We start from the raw sequence: 12,662 nt of genomic DNA on the forward strand, positions 1-12,662 counted from the left end.
TAATATACACACACTTTGTCAATTTTGACCTTATCATAATAACTGATTTTACAAAAAACATTCTCATAGATTTTATCACGTGTGTACAAACCAAGGATAAAGTTGAAAATACACAATAAAAAACTTTGACATTGATTTAAATTTTTATAATTGATGATATAGATAATAAATATTAAATATTTACATATAATATAAATATTAATTTACTTTTATGCCCTAACTAAAATGTTGTTTTTACTTTTATATCTCTATATATGTTTTTATATGGTTTTACTTACAGTGTAAATAAAAGGATAAAATTGTTATTTCACAATGATAAACTTTATCTTTTTATTTACACTTTTAGATAGAGTAAAGTAATAGATAATAGATAGATTAACTCGGAATCTATCCAATAAGTATCGAAAGGCAGAGGACATGAGATTACACATCATAAAAAAATATGTCTTAGTTCTATATATTCAAAATTTGACAATTCTAGTGTACGTTGATGTGATATTTTAACATGAGCACCAAGTCGACACTCGACATCAAGGTATGTCAATTCTATATTAACGTCATGTCGGAAAATCGATCAAAACCGTAAAAAAAATACAAAACGAACAGAGTACTTAGATTTGGTGAGAGGCTGCATGTGTATATTTAAAACAATGGTTGCAATGAATATGAAAAATTGATAAGCATTAAGCATCACCCTCTTGAATTTCTTTGTACAAACAATCCATACATAATATTTGTAGCCAGCAAGACTTCAAGAGGGAGGGGATTGCATGAGAGAACAAGCCACAGCTTGTGCCCAATGCCTCAACTTTGTCTTTACTTGTTGAGGATCGTCACCTGCACCACGTACATGCATATTACATTATCAAGTACGTATCTACACTAAAATAAGTTTTTTATGATAATGTTAAATTAATTTCTCTTTAACCATTCAAAATTAGGATTTTCTTTTTCTATACTCCACATCTCATAAAATGTCACGATTAGGTCTCCAGTGAAACGAGTATCCATGTCTAATAAATATTTTATCATAACAAGTAACATATATTTTTTCATGGCTCAAGTCGGATAGAAAATTTGTGAGATCGTCTCACGGTTTAGCTAAATATATATAAACTAAGCTATATCATATATATCTTGGACGGCAAGGGTGGGTGATCAAATATTTTTTAATAACCTCTCAAACCGCCCAAACCGAATTACACCCCTGAGTTTGTCTGTTATTCAGATCAATCACAAAGGATGTAGTATATGGGCGAAGTTCATGATAAGGTAAATAGTGATGGAAAAAAAATGTTGGATCTCTTAAGACACTATTTGGTTCATAGATTAGATAACGATGGATTAATAATATAAGGATTTTAAATCAATATAATTGGATTAGACAATGGTTAAGGATTTTAAATCAATATAATTGGATTAGACAATGGTACATGATACTAATTCTTTGAAGAACTTGAGCCAAATATTGGTTAAAACAATGATTATTAATCAATCAATGTGTTATCCTTCATACCAAACAGTGTCTAAGGTAACATCAAATGATATGTTTTAAGGTGAAACAACTAAATAAATTGGAACATACCAGGACTACAAATCCTCCATGAATCGGAAAAGCTCGTCCGGCTCCCGAACGACGATGATCGGGCACCGAGGGACGTCGCCGAGGACGAGGTGGAGCCACTAATACTGCTAGCTGGGCTTGAGATGGGACTAGTACTAGAAAACTGGCGGTTCACAGCAAAGTAGAGGTCCAATGCGGGAATAGTGGGACATAGCCTCTGCCCATCTTCTTCATTGAATCCAAACCCTAATTCTATGCAACCCTTCAATTCATTCATGTCCTCATCCGTGATCACCTCGTCGTTATTTATCCCGTTCCGACGCCTCTCTTGGCTCAGGAATTGACGACGGCGCCTCTCCCACGCCATGTCACGTGGTATTTCGCACATCGAGAGTTGTTTCGATAGCCGTTTCTTCGTCCTCCAGAAGGGCGGCGCGTGCTCTAAACGTTGCAAATCCTCGCTTTCGTCGCAAGACGAGGATAACGATGACGACGACGAAGAATCGATGACATTCTCATTATTTGATGAATTATTTTTCGGCTGTTCCATCGACTTTGATTCTAAACTAAAAAAGTACATGCACATGCGATATGGTGGAACAATGGGAGTTTTGACAGCCTCGAGTACGCGGCGAGGAGGGTGGCGAACCTCCTCGTGCCACCGCGCGGTGGCGAACGGATATCAAAGCGATTGTCTTCACCAAATCTCAAGGATATGGAGATTTCTCTCTTTTAATATTTTTTCAAGTAAATTTATTGGTATTGTGGTGAATAATAAAAACGTCACAACTAGTTGACGAAATTATGATTTGAGAGAGCTTTAATGGGAGAGGAGGCCCTTTGATTGTGGAGCTTCTCTAATTTAGCTTCACCTTTCATTGTTAACAAATTCTCTCTCATCTTATTCTACTTTGGATTACTATTTGCTATTATATTAAATAATTAACTTCTACACAACCATTCAATTTCAATTGTTTATGATTTTTTTTTTTTTTGGGGTTTAAAATAATGAAATTCTTTGTTGATACCACTAAGTGAGATAATGTCTTAAGTGTGTTATTATAACGAAATTCGTTGTTAGTTTGTATGGCCATCGAATAATCAATTGAATATTTTCCCGTGCTTACCACTTTATATCGAATTCTCAATGACTTCAATAGGATTTTGAGTGGGAACATCAAGGGAGTGATCCGATGGTAATCCTTTTCTTCGTTCCATCGTTTCGTTGTAACCAACGAGATCATCAAAGTGCTTAGCAGGATAGTGTATTTCCAATTTTTTCTTTATTTTGCCTTGCTCATGCATGGTCCTCACGGTGTAGACACCTTGAAATCCCACGTCTTTCGCGAGCAATCGACGGTAGCATTAGAAATTCGCTCTGAGTATAGATGATTGCAGAGTGACAGCAATGAAACACGATGAACCGGTAAACGATCCTAAGTACATCTATATATATGCAAACATATACACATAACTATACAACCGAAGACCGGTGGAGTGATGAGGAGCTGACTAAGATACTCGAAAGAGCTGAGTAGTAGAAAGTTGTAGTCGAAGAAGAACTACATGCAACTGTTTGGCCAGACGAAGGAATCAGAAAACAGAGTATCATTAGCTGCATTGAGTGCTCATGGAGCCACGTCTGGGAATACAGGGGACGGAGCTGGGATTTTTTGTTCGCGGTGGGACATCCTATTTTCATAATGAATAAGAATGTAGAACCCAGAATGTACAAGACAGGTAAATAAACTCAAAACTCAAAAGTCTGATGAACCTTCAGCTCAGAATAATGAAATGGAGCACAAACTCAATGCAGCAGGAGTTTCAAGGATTATAGAATAAAATCTCAGTTTTTCCAACCCAAACTCGATTCAGATTTCAGCACCATTTATATATCCATCACAATGATGCATACTCATGATCCAAGTTCCAAAATTCAAACTTTATGCAAAGAGCTGCTGATTGATGATCAGTTGAAGCAAAATACACGAAAATAACACGATCCTTGGCAAGACTATCTTCCCAGTTGAAGAAAATCATCTTAGATCCGAAGAAAAAATCCACTTTCTTGGAGAAAGAAATCAAAAATCAACAAACTTCTTCCAAACCCATTTCAACACCACCAAAATTTTGTTCATATTTCTACTAGTCAAATAATTTCTTCCAACGAAAACAATCCCAGTAAACCTGAAAAACTCAAAGGCGGAGAAAGAAGAAAAGGAACAGGTTTACAAAGATGATACAGTTTTTGTGAATGTTAACTTAGAATTATACAACTCAATTAGCTTTATAGAGCATATGTTGCTAAAGAAACACACAATCCAGGAACAAGAATACATCAAGTTTATATTTTTTCTTCAAATTTAACCGATCTTATATAAAATCCAATACAAAATGAAGTCGAAGGACCCATCCAGAACAACAGTAAGAAAAAGCATACATCTATTACCGATCTAAAGCATTAGATCACATAATCTAAGATCCAAAAATTTCACCTCCCAAATATTACATTACAACAGATAAAAAAATCAAGAAATTTGCATACCCATTTGGTAAACAGTCCTCCGCCCGATCTTCTTCTTGTTCGTCTTCTTAGTGCTAGTCCAGGTTTTCTTCTCATCCTGAAGGCCCTTTTCCCCCACAATCCCAGCATGAATGAACCCATCTAAACTACTCATTCTCCTCCTCCGCCGCCGGATAGTGACGCGTCGCTGAATATAAGGAACGCCCACGACGGATCCGGCGGTGATCTGGTGGATGGCCTTAACCAGCAGATCGAGACCCGGACAGCGCGAAGAAGCAGTCATCAGTGAAAATGGCGAAGAATTTGACGAATCCTGAGATGAAGCTAAAGAATGGGTGGCCGTAATCGATGATGATGATGAAGATGAAGAAGAAGAAGACCATGACGATGTAGATCGAGAAAGAGCCGAGCAATCTGCAGCTGGGATTTGCTTCGCGCCACGAATCCTCATCGGAAAGATTGTTAAATCTGATCGAGAAGATGATCGGAAGAAATGGGTTTGCTGCGAGACACCGAGCTGGTGTTGGACTTCGATGGCGGAGAAATGAGTGCGTGCAAGGTTTTGTTGGGTATATAATATATGATATGTAGACTGTAGTAGCATACATTTACGCGGTACTACATATACATATACATATACAGTATACGTGCTATAAGTATAATGTATAATCGAAGATTTACTTACCCAAAAAATCATTTAGAATGTTGAATTTATTTACATCCAGAAGTATATTATATATGCACTAAAACACACATTAAAAGCATTAATACAATGGCGGGTCACAAATTTTTGAACAAATTACATTGATACCAAACATACCATATCACACCATATTCGTGTCGATAATCAATATCGATGCATCAATGTACGTATTTTTCCAGCCCTCTCGAATTTCTAGACCCGTTTACTTAGGGAGGATGCATATATATGCATATATGGAGTTCTGCATAGAGTCTTCGATTCAGGTTTGATCTGTTGGATCAATTCGTCGCGCAATTAAAAAAGAGAGGGTTGGATTGTGTTTTCACGGCCGAAACATGTCAACCCGTTTGGGCAGATGGGGGCAGGACAGGCTGGGAGCCCACTAATTTTTTTTAAACAAAATTAAAATTATATATTATAGTTATTATTGAATTTATTTTTAATAATTTATGTATGATGGACAAAAATTATATATGATAGATAATGTAGTGACTCTCCTTCTATTTTACAAGTTTAAATAATAAAACATGCTTAAAAAGTCATAACTTAAGCATAATAGGTCAAAAATAAGGAAGACTTGAAACAATTCGAAACCAACCGAACTGGTTCGGAAAAAATAAACCAGATCGAATCTTCAGAACCCAGAGAGCCACGGAGACTCGTGATGCGTCAATTTTACCTTAGTTGGCACGTAACAGTTCGGATCTTCCAAAGCCAATTCATATATTCCGAACTCAAGTGTCTAGAAACATATCGAATCACTGAAACAGCAGGCAACACATACTTAGTTCGGATCTTCCGAATCTAGTCTATAAATATGAGTGAAAATCCTCATTTATGATGCAAAATCAGAGAGTTCTCGAGCTATTCAGCTTATATTAAGTGTTTGTAGCGATATTATCGATGATTGGAACACTAGCGAAGCACTAGCAAGGAAGGAGCTATTGGACTCATAGCGAAGTTATGCTCAAGTTGTGAGCTCTCGATATCAGTAGGCTAACGATGGACAAAAGTATAGACTTGAATCCCCATTAGCTATTGGACTAGTTAAGTCTAAGGTTGTGTTTGTTACCTTAGATTAGCTTGGATTGTGGGTTTTTAACTGGTGTTATCCAACGTTTGGTTACAATTTAAATAAACCTACCTAATGTAGCCTACACAGGATTGAGTTGGTTTAAGGTGAGTTAAATAAACTATTGGCTGACCCATGTATTAACAATCTCTCTTTTTATCATTCTCACACTTTCCGTAAATACCCCCAATTGGGGCTCTTGTCCAAACTCTTTATCTTGAACGTGTAGATTGGAAGTGTTGATCTGCTTGAATCAACCCATCCTTGGTACTTTACAGGCTCTACTTTGTGTCCTTTCCTGAAGAAAACTCATGCAGAGGTTGCAAAAATCGACACATCTGGAGGAATTTTGTGAGATCAGGCCGCTCTCATCTAAATTTCCGGCGGGGGTGACCGATGATCCGGAGCATGTGTTGGAGGGTTGGACAGCTGATTTTGGTGTTCGTGTCTACAAATGGTGTGGTGTAGGGTGCGATTTGAGAGAGAACAGAGTGATAGAACTTAATCTAAGCCAAAAGTCATTGAGAGGAAATTAAAGATACTACTGACTCTTTTCAATCTCTAAGGGGGGGGTGTATTCAATGTGGAGAATTAATGACTTTTTTGGATTTTAGAAATCTGGTGATATTCAATCATGACTTTTATATACTCTATACAAATCTAGTGGTATTCAAAATAGACTTTTTTAGAGTTTTAAAAGTCAAGTGGTATTCAACTTTGACTTTTAAAAACTCTACAAAAGTTTATTGTTATTCAAAATGTCAATGAACTTTTAATAACTCCATGAAAATCATGGACATACAAACATTAATGCTTAAGGTACAACTATAATTTGTAAAAAAATGTCTTTGGTCTAACCCAAAAATTTGGATGGATTTCTAAAATTATAAAACTCATAATTTCTCTCTATTTCTCACATCTCCTCACTCCTCTCTATCTCACTCTCTCCCATATTCAAAATGAATTTATATATATATATATATATATATATATATATCAATGTATTTTTTCGTTCTTTTCCTAAAATAAAAATAAAATATTATTCAAAATATTTTAGGATAGTTTAAAATAAAAAATATATATTATTCAAAAAATTTTGGGATAGTTTAAAATCAAAATAAAAAATATTATTCAAAAATTTGAAATTTTTGAAATATTTTGTGCTTTTTAATTTATGATTAATACCAATAATTATAATATTTAATGATAATAATATATGATTCAAAAAATTATAACATGATTTAATTTAATTCAAATATTTGAATAGCGGATAACATACATGATAAAAACTAGAATTGACAAAAAAAAAAATTATGATATAATTGATAAAATAATTTATAAGTTATCATATGTTTTTTTAAAAAAATTAACTTTACACAATCGCAAATTTTTAAGTTTTTAATTTTGTTACATTCATATATATATATATATATATTTAAAATAAATGAAATCCATTTTCATCAATAAATTAAAAAAATATTTCAAATAAAATTATTATTTATGTCAAATAATAATTACTTCAAAGAAAAAAGAAAAATAATAAGATATATTAAAGATACAAATTCATGTAATTGTATAAAAAGTTTACAAATCTCTATAAAAGTCCTGCAAAAGTCTACAAATAATCCATGGAAATCTGTTTGTAAATCCGTGAGATTCTATAAAAGTCAATAAAAATCCATCAACTCCACAAAAGTTTATCATTTTAAAATGTCATTAAAAGTCGTTAAAATTCTGGATTGAATACACCCACCTAACACTTGGGAATTCTTGATTTGTCGTGGAATCTCTTCAAAGGGCGACTGTCTGAAATCGGTTCGCTTGTATCTCTCAAAGAGATGAGTTTATCTTCCAATATGCTTGAAGGGTCTCCATCGAAAGGGAATTAATTTTTGGGCCTTTATTTTCATTTTCCATTTTAATATAGAGGAGAAAAAGTTAATGACAAAGGGGCATTTTGGGTAGTGAAATATAATATATATCTATCTCTTCACTTTATCACATAAACAAACACCATACACACTAACACATATTAATAATCATTCACACCAAACACATCTTTCTACAAATATTATTTAAATTATCCCATTTATATCAATCGAGTTATCAATCCCTCGTTTATACCATCACACCAACTAAACGCACCCTTAGATGAGATACATTGTTATGATATTCGAGTGATATAACAAAATAACAATTCAACCAAATTTAAATCCAGATAAGAGCCTATCAAAGCAAAAATGTCTCAAAAAGCAACCCTTGTACGCAATAACAAGAGTCATTACAAGAGTGTCCAATTGAAAAAACAGTCATTGTATTCAAAACATGAAAACATCATAAATTACATGAAATATACACAACACAATTTAGACATAAATTTGGACAAGTCACTATGGCCATTGGCAGGAGAGTTGTCTTCTCCACCAACAATTTTTTTTTATGAATCATCAAGAAAAGTAAAAGCTAAGCCTACTGAAGAGAATTACGATTCAACAGGCTGTTTCTGTGCTTCCCAGCTCCTTGAGAGGAGGATTTTCTGCTGTCTCCTTCAGTTGCTGGGGGTGATCCTTGAATTTGCTGGTTCCATTTGATTTACGTGCACTGATCCCATCCTTGCTTTTAGGAGTAAAGGGAGAGCATTTACCTTCTCCGTAAATGCCTACACTGTGACGAATTGCTTGTCCACGAAGTCCTTTTTCCGCTGAAGATGATCTGGCTTCATCACCATAGCTCTTTCTACGGGTCAGATTTGGGGACTTGGGACGCGTCAAAGGCACCTGCATTAATAAAATATTTCACGGTGAGTAGGAAAGACGATAAGGAAATTGAGAGTATCTGAATATGGGAAATATGATGAGGCCTTCACTTTTTTCCTTGGGCTCATACCAGAAGGTTTTGACGGATTTTATGAGAAAGGGTATTAGTAGAAGTGCTTAGAAATTATGATGTATGTAATCTGCATAAGTGCTCTATTATAGACTTTTAAGATAGATATTCATTGTGTAGATGAAATCATGAAGATAAAAGAATCATACGAGAAAAGGAGGTCTAGATATGGTGTCAGATCCCATGAGCAAGAAGGGAATATGATCAATACAGAATCATAAATATCACATGCCCACATGCATGCATGCCACTTCATCCCAACCACAAAATAAAATTGATTTTTCTTGGCACCTTTTTAAGCTCAACTTTCAGGGGAGGCCCTTCGCGATAAAAATTAGGAATTGGATTTGCCTTGTATGTCATGCTCTTCCTTAGCTGCTTTATAGCCTCTTGTTCTTCATCCTACTTACAGATCAAGATAGAGAGTGACAACTAAAGTTTGAAAACGGAATGGATCGTGGGTTGTGGCTAGAAAGAAAAGCCTAGTAAATAATAATAAAGCAAAAAGATTAAAAATAAACTAAATCATAAAGCCATACCCTGGTTCTAGCTTCATATTCAACTCTCTCTTGTTCCAAAGCTTTATGCTTTTCATCCAACTTAGAGTAAAACTTTAAAGAGGGGTGAAGAAAAATATAAGAAATTCTTTTTTTTTCTAAAAGGACAGAAAACATAAATGAGAACAAATGACAGAACGAAATTTTAAATCCTGCAGCACTCAATCAGAAGTACCTCCTTGCGCCTCTCTAAACGGTCCCCACATACAAACAATGGGCCCACTGGCACCGTGACTTGGAATTTATTTGTTCGGGATGTTGCAGTGCTACAAAAATTAAGGAAATTTTACTTTACCATAACACAGCAAAAGAGAGATATTTGATGGCAACGAAAAGAACGAGGAAAAGAAATCAAATATACGAGGAAGCCAAGGAGCAATTGTCATCGTCATCGAGGTATTTTTTGTCATGAGGTTGTCGATGCCTTGGAGTAAACGGGGAATTGAGCTGGAACAAAAATGTTCAACATCAGAACCAAATGCAAATTCCTATGCTACCAAGTATCTTTATCTATCTTAGACTTATGTTAAGTTCTAAAACTTTCAACATGAGGCATCTCTCTCTCAAGAAGTGTAGAGCATACCAATTACCACGCAATAAATTGATGAAGTAATTTAAATTTAGCACTGATAACAACAGCAAACCTATGCCTGATATAAAAAGTGAAAAGGCTTCTCCAAAAAAATTCATTTCACTTCATAAAAAGTAAGTGTTAGATGAAGTGAATGCATACTATATCAACAAGAAACCATTATAATGGCCATTTTAACATGACAATCATCTACTGCCATAAATACATACATGAGATCAAAACCGCAAATTTAATGCATTTGACAAATAATTTTATTCATTCACAAAATCTTTTTGCACAAATTTTGAATATGTCATATGTGGGCATGAAATGTGTATCCTTGGTGACTAGCATACAAAATTTGCAAGCTCGTCAATGTCTTAAGAACAGGGAAGAGATACAAGTACAAGGTACATATAAAAGCACTAACCTGTGAATTTGTACCAGTTCCGGGAGATACCAAGTCGCTAGACTTTGGCGAACATTTTGCAACCGAATCACTGGTTTCACACTTTGGAGAACATTTTGCACCCGAATCACTGGTTTCACACTTTGGAGAACATTTTGCACCCGAATCACTGGTTTCACACTTTGGAGAACATTTTGCACCCGAATCACTGGTTTCACACTTTGGAGAACATTTTGCACCCGAATCACTGGTTTCACCCTCCACACCAGGGGTCATAGGCTCAAAAGAATTTGTATGGTTTGTCTCATTAACAACTGAACCTGATGCAGGTTTTATTGGTGAACTTGATTTTTCATTACTTAATTTCTGAGTCTCGGCCTTCACAACTTTCTCTGGAAGGTCGTCTTTTGCAGCATGACCCTCTGGCTCACTATCCTTGGTTTCAACACTTTCTGGTAAGGCTTTGGGTGAAACATGAATGGTACCATTCGGTTTCACATTGATAGCATTGGGCTTACTGCCTACTCGTAAGCCTGCAACATCTCTCCCCATTTGCCTGCTTGAAAACAAAAAATCAAAGTGATGTCCATTTTCAGATTTCATAATAATGTTCCAATTTAAGATGCGAGTTTTTTGGTACTGCAAGGACATAAACTAAGCTCAAGGTCATTGGAAAATAGTCTTGAAATATTAGATGGTTGTGTTATAGGAATTTGTGTGACTTAAGCACTTCTGAAAAAAAATAATGTAAACCATGAATCAACAATATTTGCCAGTAGTGGTTGTCTAGGTGTGTGCCAACGTCGCAATAATCAATATATATATTAAATATGAAACACAGAAAAAATCACAAAGCTAGATAAACTATAATTGCCTTGGAATTCAAAGCTTACATATTCTTGACTCAGAATACGTTGAAAAATATTTAAAAGAACAATAGATCTTCTCTACAAATATTTCAAAAGGCAATAACAAAACCTGAAAGAAATGAAATCATTAAAAAAGGAAGAACAAGTTTTCCTTAAAACAAAAATGAAATCACTAAAAAAGAAAAAAAAAAAAAAAGTTTTCCCTTTAACCAAAATAAATACATTAGAACGATCAGAAATAAATAGCTAACCATCCTTTTTTTTTCAACAAGAACAAAAGTTGGGCATCTTCTCATGACAATTAACGAAAGACTTTTAAGCGAAAGAAACCCAACACGTCCTACTCTAGGAGCACATAAATGTAATGTAAAAGCTAAAATTTCATTTGAAACTCAAATAAAATAATGGTAAAGGCCTGACTTTTAAATCCATCAATTGAAAGAGAAGCGAAGAAAATTTGTCACCTAAATGCCAAAGATTTTTATTTTTATTTTCCTTTGAGGAAGCCAAAGATTATTGATATCACCACACTCAAATATTATCGAATCCCATCAATGAAATCGTACAGAAAATAGCAAATGCCAGCATATTTCCCTCATCTGTCAACCCCATTTCACCAAACAAACAAAGAAAAAAATGCACAAATTAACAAGATTATCAAACCATTTACTCGTATAACAAGATAATCAAGAAAGCTCGAGACAAACACAAAGATCGAACCAAACAAACAGCAAAAGCAAATGCATTAAACGATTGGGAAATCAAAAGTACAACCAATTAATTAACTAACCAAAAAATACAGTAAAAAAATCTTACAATTTTTCCCCTTTCTTCCCGATCCGGGTAACAAATTTCCCCCAAAAACAGCACACCGCCTACAAATAATGCGAGCCCAACTCGTTATTTTCCTCGCCAACCAAAAAATTTTCCTTTTCTTGGCTAGTTTTTACCCTTCTTTTTCAGTCCTTTGGTAAGTCTCCAATCTCGAAAACCCGTTTATGTCGGACTGTTGCTCATTTTTAGTGTTTTTCATTTATTTGTTTTCTTTTTTGTTTTATATTTTTTCCTCTTTCACTTTATTTACCATCGTCTGTACGAATTAGGATGGAGTAAATCATCGACTATTTAATGCAATGTTTGATTTTTTTTTCCTAAAAAAACACACACAAAAATAAATAATTATATGAGACGGATTTTTTTACTTAATCGAACTGAAAAAAGAAAACATTGTTTTTTTTATTAAAGTCTTGTTTGGTATCAAAAGTTGGATCAGAAAAATATTTTTAAAAAAAAAAACGTGTTTTTTAGTTTATAAGGTGTTTAGATGGTCATAAGTGTTTAAAAAAACACTTTTTAAGTCAAATTTAGAATTTTTTCAAAGACCCAAAATTAGAGCTTACAAAATCAATTTTTTTTAAAAAAAAGTCTATGAAATCCAAACGGACTCTAAGTCTTTTATGCACGGTTTCACGAAACTATATGCATGAGACGAATCTAACTGATCATG

At 34.4% G+C, this 12,662-nt stretch overlaps 2 protein-coding genes across 4 annotated transcripts; both read right to left on the reverse strand.

Annotated features, from left to right (window-relative positions):
* Positions 1-433: 433 nt before the first annotated feature.
* Positions 434-2,336, reverse strand: LOC140891784 (uncharacterized). Its single transcript, XM_073300428.1, has 2 exons — positions 1,586-2,336; positions 434-837 (listed from the first exon to the last, which is right to left on the reverse strand). The coding sequence occupies exons 1-2, from the start codon at positions 2,148-2,150 to the stop codon at positions 752-754; spliced, it is 651 nt and encodes a 216-aa protein (XP_073156529.1). The 5' UTR covers positions 2,151-2,336; the 3' UTR covers positions 434-751.
* A 5,762-nt stretch (positions 2,337-8,098) lies between these two features.
* LOC140890991 (uncharacterized) lies at positions 8,099-12,187 on the reverse strand. Of its 3 annotated transcripts, none has more exons than XM_073299188.1 (7): positions 11,972-12,187; positions 10,308-10,842; positions 9,668-9,753; positions 9,482-9,572; positions 9,289-9,360; positions 9,041-9,151; positions 8,099-8,640 (listed from the first exon to the last, which is right to left on the reverse strand). In XM_073299188.1, the coding sequence occupies exons 2-7, from the start codon at positions 10,836-10,838 to the stop codon at positions 8,353-8,355; spliced, it is 1,179 nt and encodes a 392-aa protein (XP_073155289.1). In that variant the 5' UTR covers positions 10,839-10,842; positions 11,972-12,187; the 3' UTR covers positions 8,099-8,352. The 3 variants fall into 3 exon arrangements, with proteins under 3 accessions (XP_073155289.1, XP_073155290.1, XP_073155291.1); XM_073299189.1 differs by having other exon boundaries at positions 10,308-10,845; XM_073299190.1 differs by lacking the exon at positions 11,972-12,187 and adding an exon at positions 11,620-11,901.
* Positions 12,188-12,662: the final 475 nt, after the last annotated feature.

This window comes from Henckelia pumila, chromosome 3, assembly GCF_033568475.1.
Source record: "Henckelia pumila isolate YLH828 chromosome 3, ASM3356847v2, whole genome shotgun sequence".
NCBI lineage: Eukaryota > Viridiplantae > Streptophyta > Magnoliopsida > Lamiales > Gesneriaceae > Henckelia > Henckelia pumila.

Bases quoted from the DNA above. Each gene is read 5' to 3' on its own strand.
- LOC140891784 (XM_073300428.1), bottom strand. From the start codon at position 2,150: ATGTGCATGTACTTTTTTAGTTTAGAATCAAAGTCGATGGAACAGCCG. The intron at 838-1,585 runs GTATGTTCCAAT...TACGTGGTGCAG, and splicing joins ATGGAGGATTTGTAGTCCTG to GTGACGATCCTCAACAAGTA.
- LOC140890991 (XM_073299188.1), bottom strand. From the start codon at position 10,838: ATGGGGAGAGATGTTGCAGGCTTACGAGTAGGCAGTAAGCCCAATGCT. The intron at 9,754-10,307 runs GTTAGTGCTTTT...TTTTTGTTCCAG, and splicing joins GAACTGGTACAAATTCACAG to CTCAATTCCCCGTTTACTCC. The intron at 9,573-9,667 runs GTATATTTGATT...TAATTTTTGTAG, and splicing joins AATTGCTCCTTGGCTTCCTC to CACTGCAACATCCCGAACAA.